This window comes from Pituophis catenifer, unplaced genomic scaffold (genome assembly GCF_029215685.1).
Source record: "Pituophis catenifer annectens isolate HBS135680 unplaced genomic scaffold, rPitCat1.0.hap2 SCAF_3, whole genome shotgun sequence".
Classification (NCBI taxonomy): domain Eukaryota; kingdom Metazoa; phylum Chordata; class Lepidosauria; order Squamata; family Colubridae; genus Pituophis; species Pituophis catenifer.
Genome location: NW_027256883.1, coordinates 747,514 through 767,314, shown reverse-complemented (window position 1 = coordinate 767,314; position 19,801 = coordinate 747,514). Strand labels below are relative to the sequence as shown.

The following is a 19,801-nucleotide window of genomic DNA, read 5'->3' as shown; positions in this document are numbered from 1 at the left end:
AAATGCCTTTCCACCCACACCAGGGAAGGGGGGGGGCTAGAAGATCCCTCCCAGCAGTTCCCCTTTACCCTCTGCTGGTGCTGCTGGCTTGTCAAGCTCCTCTGGGATGGGGGGGGAGGGCAGCTGTGAGGACAATGCATTGGCCCTTGTCTGTTCTGTCCCCACGTCTCGCAGCTCTGCAGGAGGCGTGTGTGTGTGTGTGTGTGTGTGTGTGTGTGTGTGTGTGTGTGTGTTGCGGCCTTGGAGGGACAATCGGTCCAACTCTTCATGCCAGGCCCAGTAAATGGGCCTAAAGTAAGAGGAGGCCAAGCATGGCCATCTGCCAGCCCTGGGATCCCCTGAGTGGCTCCAGGGACCCCCTTTTCCTTCTGCAGCTTCCCTTGCCGGGGGAGGAGAGAAGCTTTGGTGATGAGTCACCTGGATATGGTCAACCTCCTTGGTTAGGAGATGGATTCCTGGCCCTGGGAGCGGGCAGGAGGCTCTCCTCCTGCCTCAGGGCCTCCCTTCTTGCTGCCATGCGCTCATTGGGACCCGGATGGTGACCCAGGTGGGAAAGGGAGGGCTCCCGGAGATGCCTCCAAGACAGGGGAGCAGCTTTGCCCTGAGTCAGCTGGCAGGGAAGGAGGTGGAGGGGGCCAACCGAGGAGCCCCCTTCCTTTGCTCCAAAGGGGCCAGAAGTGGGATTTCCAGCAGAGAGTCAGCCTTCCAGTTGGCGGGATAGGCCGCAAAGCCCCCAGAGGCGGCTGGGGGATGATTGAGCTGATCCATAACACTGAGCACCTCTCGCCGCTTGGAGGAAAAGGGATTTTGTATTCCCGCCTTCCCTGCGCCTGCAACTCAGCCCCTCCTGCGTTGCTCTCTGGGGGCAGCTCCGTCCTGTGCCAGGTCCTCCTGCAAGCAAATGAAGAGGCAGGTGGAGGGGGGGGAATCAGGATGAAGTAACGCCTCCCCTTAGGAGAGTCTCTTCCAAGCTTCTCCCCCCTCCACTGAAGTCCCTGACTGCCCTCTGAGCCCCGCCTGCCCTTCTTTTTCCAGGACATCCGCAACACGGTGGGCAACATCCCCATGGAGTGGTACCAGGACTTCCCGCACATCGGCTACAACCTGGAGGGCAAGCAGATTTACAAGCCCATCCGCTCCAAGGACGAGCTGGATAGGTTCCTGGAGAAGATGGAGAACCCCGACTACTGGTAAGGCTGCCCGCCCCGCCCCCCCGGAGGGCCTGGCTTCTGGGCCGAGGCTGGGTGGGGCCTGTTGCAGGGAGAGACAGGTAAGCTGGGAAGCACAGTTGCTCATGACTCACTCTGCACCCCCCCCCTTGTGCTCTCTGTCTTCCCTCTTCCCCACCCCCGTAGGCGAACGGTCCAGGACAAGATGACTGGGGCGGATGTGAAGCTGACGGACGAGCAAGTGGAGCTGGTGAACCGTCTCCAGCGCGGCCAGTTTGGGGATGTGAATTTCAATCCGTACGAGGTAAGCAAATGGCTATTGCGCCCTCCTTTCTCCCGGGGAGCCACAATTGAGGGGGGCAGCAGTGCTTTCCTGCTGCTGCAGCCCCCCCTAAACCTCTGACTCCTTTACAGCCGGCAGTGGACTTCTTTAGCAGCCAGGTGAGGATCCACCCGGTGACCAACCGGCCTGCGGACAAGCGGAGCTTCATCCCTTCCTTGGTAGAGAAGGAGAAGGTGAGCTGCTGAAAAAATAAAGGGCTCCCCTGGGGAGGGGGGTCTGGGCCCACCCTGACGTTGGCCTTGCCCCGAATGCGCCCCACGTCCCAGGAGTTGCTGTCCCCACACAGAAACCGGCAGTCCGTCCTGTTAGATCCAGAGGGTTTGGCGGGGCTGTGTGTGACTTGCTCAGGTGTCAGGGTGATGGCGCTGAGAGGTCGCTGCCTTGTGCCAAAGCGGCCCCCAGAAGAAGCAGCCTGGGCATGTAGACGCTGGAGTGATTGGAGCCCAGACCGGGTCCTGGCCAGATCCCTTCTGGTTTACTGCCTGGGTGGGCACATCACAGCTGCCAACTTTTTTCTGAACCCCAACAGAACTGCTCAGGTGCCCTGGCTGTTCCCCTAGCAAGGCTGTCCAGTTAATGGCCCTCTTTCTCCAAAGAAGGGAAGGCGGGGAAATGCTGAACGCGGGAGAAGGCCTGGCCCGGGGCACCTGTGGCTCCCGGAGGATCACGGGGTGGGTTCACGGCGGCTCTTCTGCCCTTGCAGGTCTCCAGGCTGGTGCACGCCATCAAGATGGGCTGGATCAAGCCCAGGAGGCCCCGGGAGGACACGGGGGTCTTCTACGACCTTTGGGCCCAGGAGGACCACAACTCCATCCTGGGGCGACACAAGATGCACGTGCCTGCCCCCAAACTTCCCCTACCTGGGCACGAGGAGTCCTACAACCCCCCTCCGGAGTATCTCCCGACCGAGGAAGAGGTGAGCAGAGTTGGGCCTGGCTTCCCTGGTCCCAAGGGGGAGGAAGTCCCAGCCGGTGCCACGGGAGACCCCCTGGGATGAGGTCTTGCCCCCTCCTCATCTCTTCCCCGCAACCCCCTGCAGAAACTCGCCTGGGAACAGCAGGAGCCTTCGGAGCGCAAGCTGAACTTCGTGCCCCAGCGCCACGACTGCCTGCGCCGTGTGCCCGCCTTCCCCCGCTTCATCCACGAGCGCTTCGAGCGCTGCCTCGACCTCTACCTGTGCCCGCGCCAGAGGAAGATGCGGGTGGGCTTTGCTGCTTTGCCCCTGCCAGGGTATTTGGGGGAGGGGGGCATGTGCATTGCCATCGGCTGATCCCGATGGAGGGCACGCCGTGGGTTCCTCCCTGAGCCAGCCTGGGCAGCTGCTCCAGCTGGAACTGAGGGTGGACGGCTTCCCTCCTAGGTCAGCGTGGACCCTGAGGACCTCATCCCCAAGCTGCCCAAGCCCCAGGATCTGAAGCCCTTCCCAACCGTGCAGGCCTTGGTGAGGTTTTGGAGGGGGCGGTGGGAGGCCCAGGGCTTCTGGCTCTGGGTTTTTGCTGGGCCACTTTTCTGCCTGGGCTGAAAACTTTGGGCGGCTGGAACAGATGTTGGAAACGGGCAACTCTTGTGGCAGGGCTGTTTTGGGGAGGTGGGCTGCTCCAGGATGCCCTTTTTGCTCTTCCTGTGGTTGCTTCACTCGCCTGCCTGTCCCTCTCTCTAGGTGTATCGTGGGCACACCAGCCTCGTGCGCTGCATCAGCCTCTCTCCTACTGGGCAGTGGCTGGCATCAGGTGAGTGGCCCTGGGCAGCCCTGCTTCTCCTGCCCTGAGCACCTGCGGTGGGTTTGTTCCTGGCCACGAGGGACGCTCCAAGGCAGGGAGAGGGCAGCTGAGGGGAGGCAGCTGGACTCCAGGGCAAGATGGCCCTGGATATGGAAGGGCAGGGGAGGGGGAGGGGTGGCAGCTATGGAATGACCCCACTGCCTGGCCCCCTTGCCCTGGTGAAAGGAGCTGCCCTTTCCAGTCTGAGATGCAGCTCGAAGCCCCCCAGCCATCCACCTTGCTGCAGGCATGGTCTTTGGAGTTCCTCCTCAGGCAGATGGAGAAATCAGGACCCTTGCCGGGGCTGAAGGGTGCAAGGCCATTCAGGACCCCCCCGTGGCTCAGGTGGGGAGGATGCCGTCCTTCCAGAGGGCCACATCTCCCGTGTCTCCTGCCCAGGTTCAGACGACGGCACAGTGAGGTTCTGGGAGGTCTGCACGGCCAGGTGTGTGAAAACCCTCCCGGTGCAAGCGGCAGTGAAGAACATTGCGTGGAACCCCAACCCCACCATCTGCCTGGTGGCTGTGGCTGTGTGAGTACGGCTTCCAGCTGCCACAGGAGGGGCCCGGCTTCTGGGCCAGCAGCCGTGGGGCAGGTTGAAGGGGGCACCCGGGTGGGCAAGCACGAAGTGGGGGAGGGGCCTGGATGGCTGGGACTGGTGAGAAAGGCAACAGCGGTGGTGTAAAAGCATTGCGAAAGGAGGGGGGGAAATACTGCCCCTCCCCCCACAAGTGGGAGAGCGTCTCCTGCCACCCAGGAAGGGCTTGGCCCTGTTTGCCATTCAGGTCCAGCAGAGGAGAATCTCTGGGTGCCCCACTGGGCACAGAGGAATGGCCTCGTTTGGGGGGCTTCTTTCCCCCCAAGGTGGAGAAAGGTGGCTGTGTCCCAGGTGCTGCTCTGGGGCAAAAGCTTTTGTGCCTGGGAGGAGGGTGAACCTTGGTCCGATTGGGTTGTCCTCTGGCCCTGACGCCCTCTCTGGGCCCCCCGTCCCTTCCAGGGAGCAGGCGGTGCTGCTGGTGAACCCCGGCCTCGGGGACAAGCTGCTCTGTGGGGCCACCGACCAACTTCTGGAAGGCTACGTGGCCCCCGAGGAGGGCCGTCTGCAGCCCGTCACGTGGGAGGAAGCCACGGAGGAGGAGCACCGCCTGGGGGGGCGGCTCAGGCTGAGGTTCGGGAAGGTATGGCCTGGGCACGGGCAGGGGGAGGGCGGGGAGGCCCCTTGACTGTGCCCTTCCCCAACCCCCTCTCCTCCCTCAGCCCTTGAAGCAGGTCACCTGGCACGGGAAGGGCGACTACTTTGCCACAGTGGTGTCGGACAACAGCCACCTGCAGGTGCTGATCCACCAGGCCAGCAAGCGCTGGAGCCAGGCGCCCTTCCGCCGGAGCAAGGGCCAGGTGCAGCGCGTCCTCTTCCACCCGCTGCGGCCTTTCTTCTTCGTGGCCACCCAGCGCTTCGTTCGTGTCTATCACCTGCTCAAGCAGGAGCTGACCAAGAAGCTGCTGACCAACTGCAAGTGGGTCTCCAGCATGGCTGTCCACCCCGGAGGTGAGCGGGGGTCCCTGGGGCCACAGTGGGGGGCGCTCGGGCCTCCCCCCCTCCTGGGCACGAGCAGAGAGGCCCCCTCAGCCCTGCCTGCGAGAGGGGCAGCTCTCCCGTCCCTGCCTTGGCACAGCGCGTGGCAGCCTTTCAGCATGTGCCCCAACGGCCCTCCTCTCCTCAGGCGACAACTTGATCTGTGGCAGCTACGACAGCAGACTGGCCTGGTTTGACCTGGACCTCTCCACCAAGCCTTACCGGGTGCTCAGGTAGGGAGCAGCCCTTCCCCACTCCCATCTACTGGAATGGCTGGCCAAACTCCACCTGCTCCAGCCCCTGAGTGCCATGCGGGTGGGCTTCTTCCCCTGGGACGCAGGGCATGCTGCTAACTCATCGCTGAGCCTGGGCAGCTGGCATCCCGAGGGCAGACCGGTTCCTCCGGCATTGTCCCTTCAGCAGCCCCCTCCCAGGCCAGCCCCTCCCTTTTGGAGCAGACCCAGCCGCCTTCTTGTAGGGGAGGGTCAGCCTTTCCCTTCTCTGGCAGGCACCACAAGGCAGCCCTGAGGTCAGTGGCTTTCCACCCTTCCTACCCGCTTTTTGCCTCCGGCTCGGATGACGGCAGTGTCATTGTCTGCCATGGCATGGTCTACAAGTAAGTGTCTGCCGCGGGGAGGTGGGGCACATGGCATCAGGGGGCAGAACTGGCACCGCTGACCCTTTTCCTCCTCTCCTTCCAGCGACCTGCTTCAGAACCCGCTGCTCGTGCCGGTGAAGGTGCTGAGGGGCCACGCGCCGGCCCACGACCTGGGCGTCCTGGACGTCCTCTTCCACCCCACACAACCTTGGCTTTTCTCTGCGGGCGCAGATGCCACCGTCCGGCTCTTCACGTAGCCCTGCGCCCAGCTCCCAACAGACTTGGCAGGAGAGGGGAAGCCGGGGCCCCTCCGTGGGCTCCTTTCCCTGGGAGGCCGGAGCTTTTGATCCAGGCGAGGAGGAGGAACCTCAGACCTTGCAGGCCACTGACTGGAGGGGGGGTGGAGGGGGGGGCTCCTACAGGACTGAATACTCAGAGCACCAGGCACTCTTCTGCGTTGTCCTGCTCGCTCGCTTGGAAAATAATAAAAGTGCCTGATTTGCAAGGAAGCCCCCTTGACCAGAACCAGAACCAGAACCAGGGGGTAGGCTGGATAAAGGGGGTGGGTGGGTGGGTGGATGAGGGAGGGAGGGAGGGGAGCTGCCTCTGATCCTGACCCTTCCCAAAACGTCTTGGGGCTCAGCTGTTGTCTGGGTACACGTAGAAAAGTCCCTTCTGCATCCTCTTCCTGTTCTAAATGTGCCCACCAGCCCAGCAAGTCGTGGCCCCCTGGCATATGGCTTCATGCTCAAGACAGCACCATGCACATCCCCCCCACCCCCAAAAGCCCCGGCAGGGGAGAAGGGGTGCTGCAAATGCAAGAGGGGGTGCTCTGCAGAAAAGCACCCCGAGATCTGGCCCACCTGAGCAAGGAGAGCGAGCTCCACGGCCAGAGGGAATCGGGCCCTGAGGGCGGCTCCTGCAGGGGTTCCCCACCTGTCCTGCTTGAAGGAGCCCCCTCCTCCTGGCCGCTTCCCTTTGAAGCTGTTGGGGGCTCCGTCTGTGGCTCCCCTCCTGCTCAGGGCCAGAAGGGGAGGGGTGCATTTCCTGCACTTTTGGCCAAGGGGGAGGGGGGGCTCCTACGCCTGTTCTGGGGGGCAGGAACTGCAGACTGCTGAGCTGCTCATTGCGCCGAACCCCTGGGGTGGGGGAGCCAACACTTAAGAGTGCGCCCACCCCCAAATAGGACCAACGGGCAAGGGCATCCTAAGAACACGGCTCTCTCTCGTGGTCCTCGGTGGGTGAGCAGGGATCGTGGACACAGCTGGCCAAGGAGGGCAGGAAGCCTGAATGCAAAACTGGGCAAAGGTCACCTGAGGCAACTACCAGAATCTGTTAGGTCATCTGGTTGAGTCCTCTGTGGCCCAACAGAAGCAGTGACCCCTGCATTTGTGGAACTGCGGGGGGGGGATGAGGAGCAGGTGGCCAGAGGGTCCCTGCGTGAGCCCAGTTTCCCAACGGGGGCAGCTGCTTTGTATGTTTAGAGAGCGCCAGAAACAATGCTGCTCCTTCCTCTGAAGAGGAGGAATTGGGCGAAAAGAGGCCAGGTGGAGCTGTCCAACTTCCAGAGAGGGAAGGGGGGGGCTTTGCGAGCATATCGGTTGCTGCTCTTTCTCCTCCACAGAAGGCAGCAAGACCTTGGGGGGGGGGGGGGCGGAGGGGCTGGCTGGGCCTGGCCATGTGGAAGGAGGACTTCAGAGGCTCCCTGCAAGCGCTCCACTGACCGGGTGGTTGGGGGCCGCTTTGGGTCAGGCCAGAAGCCGAGGGGAGGATCGGGGCTCCTTCCTGCTGCCTCCCAAGGCAATTGGCCCAACCACAGGAGGAGGAGGAGGAGCTGGGCGGTGGGGGGTCAAGGGGGTTTCCCAGAAGCAGCAGGCTGGCCAGTCCACAAGGGGGCTTGGCAGACCCATCCCCCAAGGCCGGCCACCAGAAGCCGCGGGGGATTGAGCGGCCCTCTCCTCTCCTGGCCAAGGAGCCAAGAAAGAGCCCTCGAGGTTCTGAGAAGCAAATTGTTTATTAAAAATAAGTCCTCTGAGTCTATATACAAACTCCGGCTGAGAGGAAGGTGCATAAACTTTGGAAGGCGCAGCGGGACGCTCCCCTCCCCCTTGCTGGGGATGGTGGAGGGACGGGTGCAGGCGTGCCGGAGTCAGGAGGCACCTGCTCCTGTGTGGGGCAGGGGGGGGAGGGTTGGTGGGCAGAGGGGGGCCACGCTGCCCCTGTGCAACACCCCTGAGTCCACTCTGCCCAGTGTTTGGTCCAGCCTACCCAAGGTGGGGGGAGGGGGTGCGGGGGGTCCCCTGCAGAAATTCAAAAAAAACCATGGAAACACAAAAAGGTGCACAGACTTCAGGTCTTCTCTTTAAGGTGTTGGGGGCAGGGAAGGCTCCAGGATGTGGAGGTGGTGTTGCTCTGGAAGACTTGTGACTCGTCCCTCGGGAGGTGTGAGGGCAACGTGGAGCTGGGGGGGGGAATCCCGTTTCCTCTGGAGGGGGCGTCCATGGCCGGCAGTCCTTAAATGGCCCTGCCCAGCCGGCCCAGCGTCTCCACCGCCTTCGCCCGCACTGTTGTCACGGGGTCCTTCAGCAGCACAGTCAGAGCTGGATGAGAGAAATGGCCGTCAATCAAGCGGGAGCCCAGGCCCTGCGCATCCCTCTGCAGCCCTCCCTTAACCCCCGCCCCATCCGAGCAGCCGTGGCTGAAAGCCAACCACCGACGGAAGCCCGGCTCTCGGGGCCACGGAGAGTCTCGGCCCACGCGGCAGGAGCCGGGGAGGGCTCCGCCGGCTGTCCTGGGCTGCTGCTCTGCCTGCGCCTGGCCCGGGCCCAGCTGCAGAGCCGGCGAGGGGCCAGGAGTCCCTCCCAAGCAGCAGAGATACAATAATGTTTTTCCAGTAGCATGTTTACACTGCAAATCCGAGACTCTCCTGTCCCGCCAGAGCAGCGAGCGAGTGAGACCGCCTGATTTATGCACAGAGCTGCTTCCCGTCCATCAGCCCCAGCCAGCTGCAGGAGCTGGGGGGAGAGGGGGGGCTGGCAGGCTGAGTGCTCACACTCAAGACGGGAAGCTGTGGCGACCCCATCCGGAGTCCTTGCCGCTCCCCCTCCCGGCATTCCCCCCCACCCCTGCACACAGACGGGCCTCTCTTCGGGACGGCTCCATCAGCCAACGGAAAGATACTTTTCCCTTTTTTAGTGGTTTTTAAGCTCCGTTGGAAAGCTCAGAGATTTTCCAAGCCTTCCTCTGAGCGATGAGGTCACTGCTGACAAGGAAAAACAGCAGCAAAGCCCAGGAAAGTTTATTACCTAACTGGATTTTCTGGCTGGTCTCGGAGGGGCAACCCTGAGGGGAGGAGGAAGCCGGGCTGCACGCAGGAACGCGGCCCTGACCCTCTCCGTCCCACAGTCCAGGGCTGGGGCTAGCCAAGGACAAGGGGGCTGCCCCCCCAGCAGGCAAGTCTCCGCCCCACCACTTCACCCAGGATGGCGCCCCTTGCGGGGTGTTGCTAGGCTGGCACGAAGACCGTTTCCCCTTCGTGCTCCGCAGCCGCACTCTGCATGGAAGCGACCGGCCCTCTGGGGATGCAGCCCAGAGGGAGGTTGGAAGCCCAGGAAAACTTCCCTATTTGGAGAGGGGCCTTTCCCGGGACCACCAGCTGGATCCCTCAACGGTTCCTACACGGCATCAAAGGCCGCAGCAGCAGAGTCACATCTGGAGTCCAGCAGCCCCCCCCCCCTCCGGGGAAGGCCTCCCTCGGTCACTCACCAGCAATCAGTTCGTCCAGATCCAGCTGCTGGCTCTGCTCTCGGTCCACGTGCAGGATCAGGAAGCCTTGGGGGGAAGGGAGAGAAGGCCCTCTCAGTCCCAGGGGGCCCCATCCAAGAAAGCCCAGAAGGGAGCTCCACTCTGGCCGCCTCACCTACAAACATGGGGGCAGCAGCTCGGACGTCAGCCCAGCTGCTCTTGAAGTAGAAGAGGTTGATGTTGACCAAACGACTCAGCATTTCTGGGAAGCTCTGCACCTGGACCAAGAGGGAAACCTCAGGCCATGGCAACCAATCAAGGGGTCGCCTTCATCGCTCTGGTCATGGGCCACACAGCGCTGGAGCCTCCGAAACTTACTACCGTGTAGCGCTGGGTGGCCCTTGACCAGAGCAATGGAGCCAGTAAGACTAAGGCTCTGTTAGATGTTAGGTCAACACACCCAGGCCGGCATCCAAATGTTGACCCTGGAAACTGCAGATGGGCCGGAAAGCCGAAGGGCCACTTCAACCCAGTAGCTCAGCCACAAAGCAGGACACCTCCACTTGGGAAAGTTCCAGCCAAGCAGCAGGGGAAGCCTGGGGTGCTTCTGGACCTTCTCCTGATCCCCGAGAAAGGTCGGCATGGGCTCCTTTGGAACTAATCTGGAATTGGAACTCATCGGACTGTGCTTTGACCTGCTTCTTTTGAAACTGGTTGTGTAGTAGCTGCTCCGGCACCTTCCCTGGCGCAGAGACTGGGAGCCGGAATGCTTTGCATGGCCGTCGCCTGCGGGAAGGACGGGGCAGCCAAAGGCCAGGCGCTCACCAGGTGTTTGCAGACGTCATTCATGAACTCGCCGTAGTGGAGGCTCCACTCCTCATGCAGGTGCTTCTGAAACATCTCGCAGAGCCCAGGGCAGCCCATGATGGGGCCACACAAGCGCAAGGCAAACTTGCAGGCCTGCGAGGAAGGAGAGGGGAGGAGTGGTGGGACCTTCCCCACAGAGGGGAAGGGAGCGGAGTCCCTCCCAGCTGGGGCACCCACCTTGACGACCTCTGGCTTCGGGTCCTGGAGATGTAGCAGCAAGGTCACCAGGCCGTAGAGGATCTGCTCAAAGAAGGCGTCTTCGCCACTCCCGGAGCTGAACTTGGCCAGGTTCCCAAAGAGGCAGATGGAGGCCTTGCGGAGGTTGGGCTCCTCCTGCAAGGAAAGCAAGTCCTGTGGGGGCGGCTAGAGACCCGGGGGGGAGGGGGCGTTCCTCCCCTTTCCCCACCACGACCCTCTTCTCCTTCCCAAACTTCACCCCCCTCTCTAAAACAATATCCGTCCACTGTAGTCTGGAGACTAAAACATACGAAGAGTGGTTGCAGGATTTGGGTTTGGCCAGGCTAGAGAAGACTGGGGGACACGAAGGCAGTCTCCTAGTATTTGAGAGGCTGCCATAAAGAAGGGGCTTCACCCTGTTCTCCAAAGCACCAGAAGGCAGGAGAAGAAACAACGGATGGAAACTATTCAAGGACAGAAGCAACCTGGAATTAAGGAGAAACCTCCTAGCAGTGAGGACAATTAACCAGTGGACCAGCTTGCAACCAGAAGTTGTGGATGCTCCATCACTGGAGGTTTTTAAGAAAAGACTGGACAACCATTTGTCTGAAGCGGTTATAGGGTCTCCTGCTTTGCCACCAGCCATGCTAGACCAGGGATCTCCAAACGTGGCCACTTAAGACTTGTGGACTTCAACTCCCAGAATTCCCTAGCCAGCACATCCCCAATTCTGGGAGTTGTCCACAAGCCTTAAAGTGGCCACGTTTGGAGATCCCTGTGCTAAACAAACCAACTTGAACGCATCAGGGCTACCTAACAGATTTCCCCAAAGGGTTCCCCGCTCCCCTGCCGGCTTGCACTCCTTACGCTGTCAAAGAAGGGCCGTATTCGGATGGTGACATGGAGTAGCACGGAGTGGATGTCACTCTCTTCAGTGAAAGCCAGGATCTTGGAGAGGCTAGACATGGCTTCCAAGGCCACCAGGTTATGGGGATCATCCTTGTCATCCAAGCTGTTGATCATGGAAGCCAACAGCTGGGGCCCGTTCTTCCTCGCCTGCAAGAGGAGGGAAAACAGGTCAGCAGCCGAAAGTCAACCACAGCTTCAGAGCATGTGCTCTGGAGGGGGGAGACGGTCTCTCCAGGAACTGGGGCGCTCTGCCTGTCCTGATCATGAGGAGACCGCAGGGGACCTCATCAGGTGATGGACAACTAGATTCTTGGAGGATCAGAGACAAAGCTGGCACAGACGGCAGATTGGTCCACTGGCAGAGAGGCTGCTGCCGCCGCCATTTTTCTGCCCGGGCTGGTGAGCTTCCACCAGGGATCCCATCTCAGATGAGCAAAGATGGAGACCAGCTCAGGAGCCTGGCAGAAGGCGGCAGAGCTCAACTGACCCCACGTGGCCACCCAAACCCAGGAGGCCTCACCTTCTCCGGGGAGCCCGAAGCAACATTGCCCAGTCCACGAAGGGCCAGCATTCGCACCACCGTCGAGGAGTCTCTTAGCCGGGCGGTCATGCTGTCCATCAGAGTCTCCAGAAGAACCAGATCGTTCACCACGTTGCTGTTGAGGAGCTGAAAGACACCCAGCCTGTCTTTTGTGGCAGGGGAGCTTCCACCCCAAGAGGGCTGCCCACCAGAATGGTTGCAACCTTCTTCCATGCTATCGGCCCACCGAACGGCAGGACTCCTGCGTGGTTAGCTGGGCCCAACACTTGGTTCAGTTTGCCAGCCCCCAGGCGGAGCCGGAGAACTCTTCGTCTACCCAACGGCCAACACCTCCCAGGGGAAGGAAGTCTGGACCTGGATGAGGTTTGTGGGCTCTTCTCAATTTGCAATGGAAATTCCTCCTCCACAAGGAAGTCCTCCCCGTTGGCCCCAATCCCTCACCCCCAGCAACTGGGATTGGGGAGGTGAGGGCTCTGTGCAATGTGCAGCTTCTCACTACTCTGTGTACCCATGCACACACGTGTGCAGGCACTCGCTCCTCAGAGCATGATTCAAATGCTCTGCATGCCTCTTGGCCAAGTGTCCCCCTCCTTCCCTCCCATCTGGCTGTGGGCTTCCCCGCCGAGCCTCTTAATCCCCGGCTGCTTCATCAGCTGAGATGTTAAGAGGCAGCTTCCTGGCGCAGCAGCCGCCAGTGCCAGCCCCAGCAGGAGCAGCTGCCTTGTAACGAAGACCATTTGGGCGCCCCCAGCCAGGGCCGGCAAGTCGGCCGAGGGCGGTACGTAAGGGGCGAGGTGAGGGGTGGTGGCCTCATCCGCTGATTGCCCAGGCAAGAGCCGGATCCCCAGGAAAAACAAAGGGGGGGGGCGGCTGTATCCCCATGATGGGATAGGCAGCAAATGAATTTAGCAAATACACAACAAATTTAATACATGGTGACGGGGAAGGTTCACACCGGCAGGCTCAGAGCTATCAGACAGGCTGAAGGAAACCAGAGGCCAGGTGGGCCCCTCGCCTGCTCACCCCACGTGCGTCTGGACCGTAGGCTGCCCAGGGCTGGAGGCTGTGAGGCAGCCGGATCCTGCTAGAGGAATCGAGCGATCCCCAGCCGCTGCACGAGCCACGTGGTGAAGGGAGACATTCGTTCCCCTTTCGCTCCGTCCTTTGGGTCTGCGGTTATGAGCCTCCAAGAGGGGGAGGGGGCCCTGCCCGAGAGGGGGCTCAAAGCGCGGCACTCACCTCTGCAAAGAAGGCGGTGGTGGTCAGCCGTTGGCTGTCGTAGATGCTGTTCAGCATCGGAGAGAGCAGTTTCACGATCAGAGGGAGTTTGGGCCCCACGTGCTTCGCCATGGCCCTGGAAACGGCCCCAGAACAGCTCCAGAACAGCTCCAGGAGAGCCGGCCCAGAAAATACCCACCTGGCACCCTCCCTGCAGGCTCCTTCTCCCTCGGCCTCACATCCGCCTGGCCTCTCCGAGACCCTCCCTGCCCATACTGGGTCTGCAAGGAGCCCCCTCCTCTCCCCTCCCCCCCCGGGCAAAAGAGCAAGCAAGCGGGCATCTGCTCCCCTCCCTGGGCTTCCATAACCCCTTGGCTTCCAAACTCTTGGCACTGTCAGGCCCTTGGTGCTCTCCGAGGTTGGTTCTTTGCTTGCAGACGTTTCATTACCCAAATAGGTAGCATCATCAGTGTGAGAAGGGGGTGAGGTTTCCAGAGGGGAGGGAGGAGGAGGAGGAGGAGGAGGAGGAGGAGGAGGAGGGACCTTTGCTGCTCTCTGGGCTGTTTTTTTGCAGACTTCTCATTACCCAACTAGGTAATATCATCAATGCACTGATCAAGTTACCTATTGGGGGATGAAATGAGAGCACCGATCCAGAGCAACCTTATCCTCCCCTATTGACATTCTTGGAAGTGTGAACATCCCTCCCGGTGGCTGTGACAGCAGCAGCAAAGGCTGGTGCCAGGACCCATCAGCAGAGGGGGCCACCCGGAGCAATCCAGGACAATCCCAGGCCAGCAAAGGGCCCGATCCAGAGTGTCACCCGCTCACCTCGCCAGGAAAGCCACTCCGTCATAGTGCTTGTCTGGATTTCGCAGCAGTTCCCAGCCTCCGTCCTCCGTCACAGCATTGCTCACTGACTCACTGCCCCCCTGGTTCAGCATGGCCTTGAGGGTCTCGATCGCAGAGCTGGGGAGCAGGAGGAGAGGGGTGCTGAAGCCCACCATTCAGGAGCTCAGATGCTGGAGGATGGCCAGAGCTTAGCCCGGTGCGGATGACGCTGCCCACCTGCTCCCAAGAGCCCCTCAGGATCTCCACCTGAACACCAAGAGGTGGTCCACTCATATTTACTGGGGGGGGAGGGGGGTGCATGATGATTCCCTGGCAAAGTGAGTAACGGTCCATCTGGGAAACTCTCCTGGCCTTCTCACACTAGAGCCACAGCAGGAAATCCCATTCCTCAGCCAGGGCTTGGGCATCCTGCTGGGGGAGGGAGCTCCAGGGTCCTCTGGCCTGAGCAACCCCTCAGAAGCCCCCCACCCCCCAACTCTGGACTGGATGATCATCCTGCAAATGCCAGCCTTCCAGGGCAGGAGGTGGAGCCCCCTCACGACTGAGAGACAAGCAGCCGCTGGCCACCAGTGACCCCAGGAGGGCTGTCCAGGCATCTGGAGAGGGTCAGAACTTGGGCATCCTGTCCTCCCAGCTCCTGCCCCTCACCTCCAGGCCTCCCCACCCCCACCCCAGCTGCAAACCCAGGTTTTGTCCATGAAGGTCCCCATCCATCCAGGTGATGGTTATTAACCCAAAGGTGGTTTTCCTTTAAAGGCAAATTGGACTGTCCTGTTTTTCTTTAAGATGTTTCGCTTCCCCTCCCCAAAGCTTCTTCAGTTCAGAGAAGGCAAAGGCTTACAGAAAAATCAGAAAGTCCAATTTGCCTTTAAAGCAAAACCACCTTTGGGAGACCGGAGGCAGGATCTGTGCCACACTCCAACCAGCCGTTTTCCTCAAGGAAACAGGTTCAAGGCTCGGGGGAGCCTCCCCACTGCTCTCCTAAGCAATCCCAGCACAGCACCAGCAGCACAGCCCATCGGAGCACGGCTCTCCAGCACAATCCCCCCCCCGCTCGCCCCCCGGGTTGAACTACCAAGACTTTGGGTCCCCCATCACGCGGGGCGGGTGGCTGGACATACAGGTGCCTCAGAAGACATCCTTGCATGTCTTCTGAGGCACCTGTATGTCCAGCCACCCGCCTCGCGTGATGGGACGCAGGTCCCCAGGTGCCCCCCCCCCCACATACGTTGATCCCAGCTGGGGGACCTCTCCACCCCCAGGCCCCTCTGCTCTGCAGCCAAGACACCCAGGGAAGCCCCTGCAGCCCAGCCCAGCGGCTGGAAGGGCAGCCCTAGTCCAGTCCAGCCTTGGGGAGGGTGGGCTGCCAGCCCCGTCGGAGGAACGCAGATGCAAACCACAAGGCTGCCTGCAACAGGAAGCCCAATTTAATATTTCCTGATTTCGGAGAGAGGAGCTAATCCCCCGGCGGAGGTCAGGCCTGGCTTCATTCCTCCGACACGATGGGCCGTGGCGCGTTAGCCAGCCTTACTGCTCAGGAGCCAAATCAGTTCCACCTGGTGGGAAGGAGGGGGGGCAGCAGGGGGAGGCGCCGAGGCCCCCAAGCCCCGTCCATTACCTGCAAGGGTCGAGTGCGCGCAGGCTCTGCCCCCGGCTGATGCTCTTCCGCTCCTTGGACTGCAGGTGCTTCGGCAGCTGCACCCCCACCGTGCAGCTGACCCGGAGCAGGAGGGAGACGAAGAGCTCTGCGTACAGCCCCCCCACGGCTGGTCCAGACTCCCGGACAGACATGATCTCATGCAGTGCACACGTGGCCTGGCGGGGGAGGGGGAGTCGCATCCATTTCTGTCCCCCAGCAGGAGGCACCGGCCTCCCTCCCTCCCTCCCTCCTCACACACGTCCTCAGGGCTCCAGGTCAGCAGATCCCCCCCAGGCCCCTCCACCGACACATGGACTCTCCCCCCCTCCCCCCAGCATGGCAAGTGAAGTGCAGGCAGCCCTGGGTCCAAAGGGGGTCTTCAGCCCTCAGCCAGGGCTCTTGAGCAGACTCCCCCCAAGACGTCCCGAGACTCCCCTGCCCACCCAGTGCAGGGCAGAGGGCAGCAGGAGGAGGGCATGAGTCTGGTGCAGGGAACCAGCGGCCCCGAGCGTGCCCCAGAGGGCAGGCTGAGAGAGACGCTGCATCTGGATGGAGGGGCCTCCCGGGGCAGGTGAGGGTGCCAGGCTCCCAGCAGGGAGGTGAACCCCACCTCTCCTCTTCGCCAGATACAGCCCCAGCAGCCCTCCTCCAAGGCAGGTCAGCGCCACAGAGGCCCTCTGGCTTCAGAAGCCCTGATTGGGGCCAAGGCAGCCACCTGCCTCACCACAGGCTCAGCTGAAGACGGGTGCAGGGGTGACAGCAGTGCCCCCCCCACCCCCGTGCAACTGGGAGGGGAAAGGGACCGGAGAGGCTTCTGGCCGAAGGCGGCTGCCCAGACACTCACCGAGAGGGGATAGAACGTAGCCACTCGCTCCGAGCGGCTTCCTCGCAGGAAGGACTTGTTCTCTTTGTATGGGACGTCCCGGTTCACTTTGTCCAGCAGCAGCTCCAGGACCTGAGTGGTCAGGGTGGGCTCCGAGGCCAGCGCCCTCCACATGGTGCAGCTGCAGCTGCAGGGAGGCAGAGAAGCCCCTTCACCCCCTGCCTGGACCCCCGTCTGCCTCTCTCCTTCTTTGCAAATAAAATCCAAGGAGGGCAGCTGCTTTGGGGCAGACCCCACAGGAGGCCACTCGCCACCCTAACAGCCCCCCAAGGAGGGGGGAGGGGGAAGCCCCAAACGGATTTTCAAGCTCCGACCCACAAGCCCCTCGTGGCCCTCTGCCACAGCCGAGCCAGGGGAACCCAGAGTGCCTTTCCAGGGTGGGGGCGGAGGGGCTTCCTTGAGAGGGGAAGTGACCACCGCCTGTACAAGCAGCCAAAGACCCTTCCCAGGAGGGCCTCAGGGTGTGTGGGGGGGTGTAAAGGGCCCCTCCCTGCCCTCCTCTCCCACCTGCACCCTGAGCGCTTCCGCCTTGGGGCAGAAAAGGCTCCGGCAGCCCCCAGGAGCTCCGAGCAGCAGGGGCTGCCAGCCCCCTTACCTGTCCAGGGGGAGGGTGTGACCGAGGAGGCTGGACACCACCGCAGCCTTGTGTTGGCTGGCCAGGATGCAGACCGTCTGCTGGGTGGCCTTCCGGACCGTCTCCTCCGGCACCTCCTGCAACTTGAGGTGGATCGTCTCCAGGAGCTTCGGCACCTGCAAGGGAAGGGAAGGGAAGGGCCGGGCTAAGAGAAGCCCCTCCCAGGAGCCCCCTCCCACCTCTGCCAAGAGGGAGAAAAGGACTTCATCCCTTCCTGCAACCCAGAGCCACCCTGAGCCTCTTCGGCTGAAATGAAAAGAGGAAGGGCTGTGCAGGGACCCCCCCTCCCCTGACCACCCCGAAAGGAAGCCCCGGCCTGCTTCCCCATAGCCTTCCAGGGCCTGCCCTGAGCAGAAACAAAGGGCCCAAAAGGACCCCAGGAGCGTGGCCCCTCCAGCGGGTCCTTTCCAAGGCTGCCACGGGGCCTTTTTCCTTCCCTGGGGCTTCCAGGCCTTGAGAGGGGAGGGACGGGGGGGGCTGAACCGCCCAGAGTGAGACGTCCCCCTGGGGCCCCCCCACCTTCTCCAGCAGGACCACCCCTCGCTCCTTCAGGATGGAGTTGATCATGACCGCAGCGGCTCGGGAGCAGTTCCGGTCAGGGTCTGCCAAGCCCTCCAGCATGGAGAGCAGCAGGCTCAGCAGCTGGTCTGGGGGCAAGTGCTTGGCCATGACCTGCAGGGGGCAGCAGAGAGAAAGGAGGCTGTTAAGAGGTTTTCCTCGCCAGCAGGGGGAAAAAACCTCAAACATCCAGCTGCCTCTTGGAAAGCCCCATCTCACTGCCCCATCAGCCTCCGCCTCTGCCTCCCTCGAGGGCCGGGAGCCGCTGGGGCAGCCCAGAGGCAGTCCAGAGGCTGACCCTCCAGGAAGGCCGCCCCCTACCCTGGCAATGTTGCAGCACGTCTGGAAGAGGACGGTCACATCTGGATCCTTCAGGCCGGGCTTCAGGGCTTTCAGCTGCTCCACAGATTCATCCTTGTGATCCTGGGAAAAGCCTGGAAAGAGATCCACTGGGTCACACAGCCACCTTGCCACGCCGGCCTGGGCAGCTTCCCTGGAGCAGACACTACAAATGGCCCTCCCCCCTCCCCTTGCAGCTGCTGACCCCTGGAATGCAGCAAAGGAAACACTGCCCTCTGCTGTCCGCAGAGGGGCACTGCCCGGAACGAAAGGGGTCCTGAGCCCCTCTGGAAAAGGCAGCTTCTTAGCCCTACTGGAGGAAGGGACAAGGGTGGGGGAGCCCGTGGAGCAGCCCCCCCAGCCCCCCAAGGGTTACCTTCATAGCACAGCTGCACGTAGAGCAGAGAATGGACGCAGTCCACCGCGTGCTGGCGGACGCTGGGCAAGGAGTCCGTGCAGCGGGGGGAGAAGAGAGCCATCAGCACCCCCAGGTTGTAGAAGGGGACCACCTTCTGAGCAAGGAAAGGGGCACTTGAGCGGTCACAAGGGAGGGGCACAGCCAGGCCGGCCAGGGCCAATCCCAGGCAGCCAAGAGGGACTCACGCTGACATTCAGCTTCTCCCGGTAGAAGAGCAGGAGGGCGGCGCTCACTTCCACGGCTCGCTCCCGCTCGTGCTCCTTCGTGGACCTGATCCAGGGGCCCAGGTGCTGCGGACAGAGCAGGCGGATGCAGTCCCCACTGGCTGGAGCCCCCTCCCCAGAAGAAAGGTTGCCACCCCCGGGGTCTCTACCTCGAACATGGTCTGGAGGCCGTGCGGAGTCATGTGCCGGTGCAGGAGGCTCTTCAGCAGGTCCTTGAGGGCGGCCAGGGTGGCACACCAGAGAGGCTGGCAGGGGGGAAGCAGAGCCCTTCAGTCTCTCAGCACTGGGGGAGCAAAGCGGGGACAGGCCCTGGGGCAGTGGGCAGAGCGGGCAGAATGGGCACCAGAGGGGAGGGTGGGGGTCAGGGGGCACAGACAATTCCCTGCCCGCCTGCCAGATGCCCCAGCCAGGCTCTGGGCTGGTACCTCTCTCGGCCCGGCCTCCCCCTCGGCCCGGTCTCCTTCCTTGGGCACGTCCAGTGGCGGAAGAGGGAAGACGCTGTGAAGGCAGCCGTCCACCAGCTCCACCTTCTCGGCCTCGCTCAGGGGGGGCTCCAGAATGCTGCCCGGCAAGTTAAGGCTGGAGTAGGAGACGCTGGGGGCGGGGGAAGTGAAGCTCATTCAGAGAAGCCCCCTCCCCAAGCACAGCCTCAGTCAGGGCTGCAGGCAGTTTGGCCGTGAGGGAGCCCTAGAGCAGGGCAGCCATTCGAGGGCCCCCCGGTGTAGACTGAGTGGGGAAAGCCATTCGTGGGGGGGGGGGTCCCTCCCTCCCCCACCTTCCTCCACCTTCCCCCCTTGGGCTTCCCCAGGAGCAGCTCTGGGGAGGAGCCGCGAAAGGATACACCAGATACATGCAGGCTGTCATGGCTCTCTGGCGGATGGCCGTCCGCAGTGCATCGGGGGGCTCGGCTTTGATGAAGTCCTGCAGAGGAGGAGGAGTGAGGACCCCCCCAGCAGCCCCCCCCCATCCCAAAGGAAGACTCTCCTCCATCCTGGCTGGAAAGGGCAGGGTGGGGCTGTCCTGAGCAGGTAGGGGGCATCAAAGCATCTCTTGGCCCTCCGTCTGTGGGCGGAATGAGACTGCGAGGAGCATTTGGGGGCATCCCTGCCCTGGGCCCAGAGCTTGGCATCCTGGAATGGGAGTGGACCTGAAACGCTTCCAGCTGTTCCTCACCAGCATCTGGGCGACCACCTCGGCCTTGCGGGAGAAGCTGAAGTCCCCCGGCTGGGCACTGTTGCAGATGGCCTGGCTGATGAGGCAGATGCTGCGGATGAGGCAGAGCTTCAGGGTGGCATCCTGGGGACGGAGGAGGCGGCCTTGAGGGGCTGGAAAAAGCACCAAGCAGGGAACTCCCC

General features: G+C 62.2%; 2 protein-coding genes across 3 annotated transcripts in view; one reads left to right on the top strand and one right to left on the bottom strand.

The window, feature by feature from the left end:
• The window catches only part of BOP1 (BOP1 ribosomal biogenesis factor), a 52,148-nt gene extending 46,311 nt beyond the window's left edge, over nt 1-5,837 (top strand). For both annotated transcript variants that reach the window (XM_070940186.1, XM_070940187.1), the window contains exons 4-16: nt 1,036-1,190; nt 1,356-1,473; nt 1,584-1,685; nt 2,216-2,428; nt 2,552-2,713; nt 2,873-2,953; nt 3,173-3,242; nt 3,672-3,804; nt 4,270-4,450; nt 4,530-4,818; nt 4,994-5,078; nt 5,354-5,461; nt 5,547-5,837. In XM_070940186.1, coding sequence (XP_070796287.1) covers nt 1,036-1,190; nt 1,356-1,473; nt 1,584-1,685; nt 2,216-2,428; nt 2,552-2,713; nt 2,873-2,953; nt 3,173-3,242; nt 3,672-3,804; nt 4,270-4,450; nt 4,530-4,818; nt 4,994-5,078; nt 5,354-5,461; nt 5,547-5,700 — 1,851 coding nt within the window. In that variant the 3' untranslated portion in view covers nt 5,701-5,837. The remainder of the gene's footprint in view (nt 1-1,035; nt 1,191-1,355; nt 1,474-1,583; nt 1,686-2,215; nt 2,429-2,551; nt 2,714-2,872; nt 2,954-3,172; nt 3,243-3,671; nt 3,805-4,269; nt 4,451-4,529; nt 4,819-4,993; nt 5,079-5,353; nt 5,462-5,546) is intronic.
• Nucleotides 5,838-7,454: 1,617 nt separating this feature from the next.
• MROH1 (maestro heat like repeat family member 1) overlaps nt 7,455-19,801 on the bottom strand; it is a 29,450-nt gene continuing 17,103 nt past the window's right edge. The window contains 20 exon segments of the mRNA XM_070940171.1: nt 7,455-8,043; nt 9,209-9,274; nt 9,363-9,465; nt 10,013-10,147; nt 10,232-10,387; nt 11,099-11,287; nt 11,661-11,807; nt 12,921-13,035; nt 13,731-13,868; nt 15,370-15,566; nt 16,235-16,400; nt 16,869-17,023; nt 17,427-17,579; nt 17,787-17,899; nt 18,181-18,316; nt 18,408-18,512; nt 18,596-18,691; nt 18,872-19,007; nt 19,288-19,367; nt 19,620-19,742. Coding sequence (XP_070796272.1) covers nt 7,958-8,043; nt 9,209-9,274; nt 9,363-9,465; nt 10,013-10,147; nt 10,232-10,387; nt 11,099-11,287; nt 11,661-11,807; nt 12,921-13,035; nt 13,731-13,868; nt 15,370-15,566; nt 16,235-16,400; nt 16,869-17,023; nt 17,427-17,579; nt 17,787-17,899; nt 18,181-18,316; nt 18,408-18,512; nt 18,596-18,691; nt 18,872-19,007; nt 19,288-19,367; nt 19,620-19,742 — 2,595 coding nt within the window. The 3' untranslated portion in view covers nt 7,455-7,957.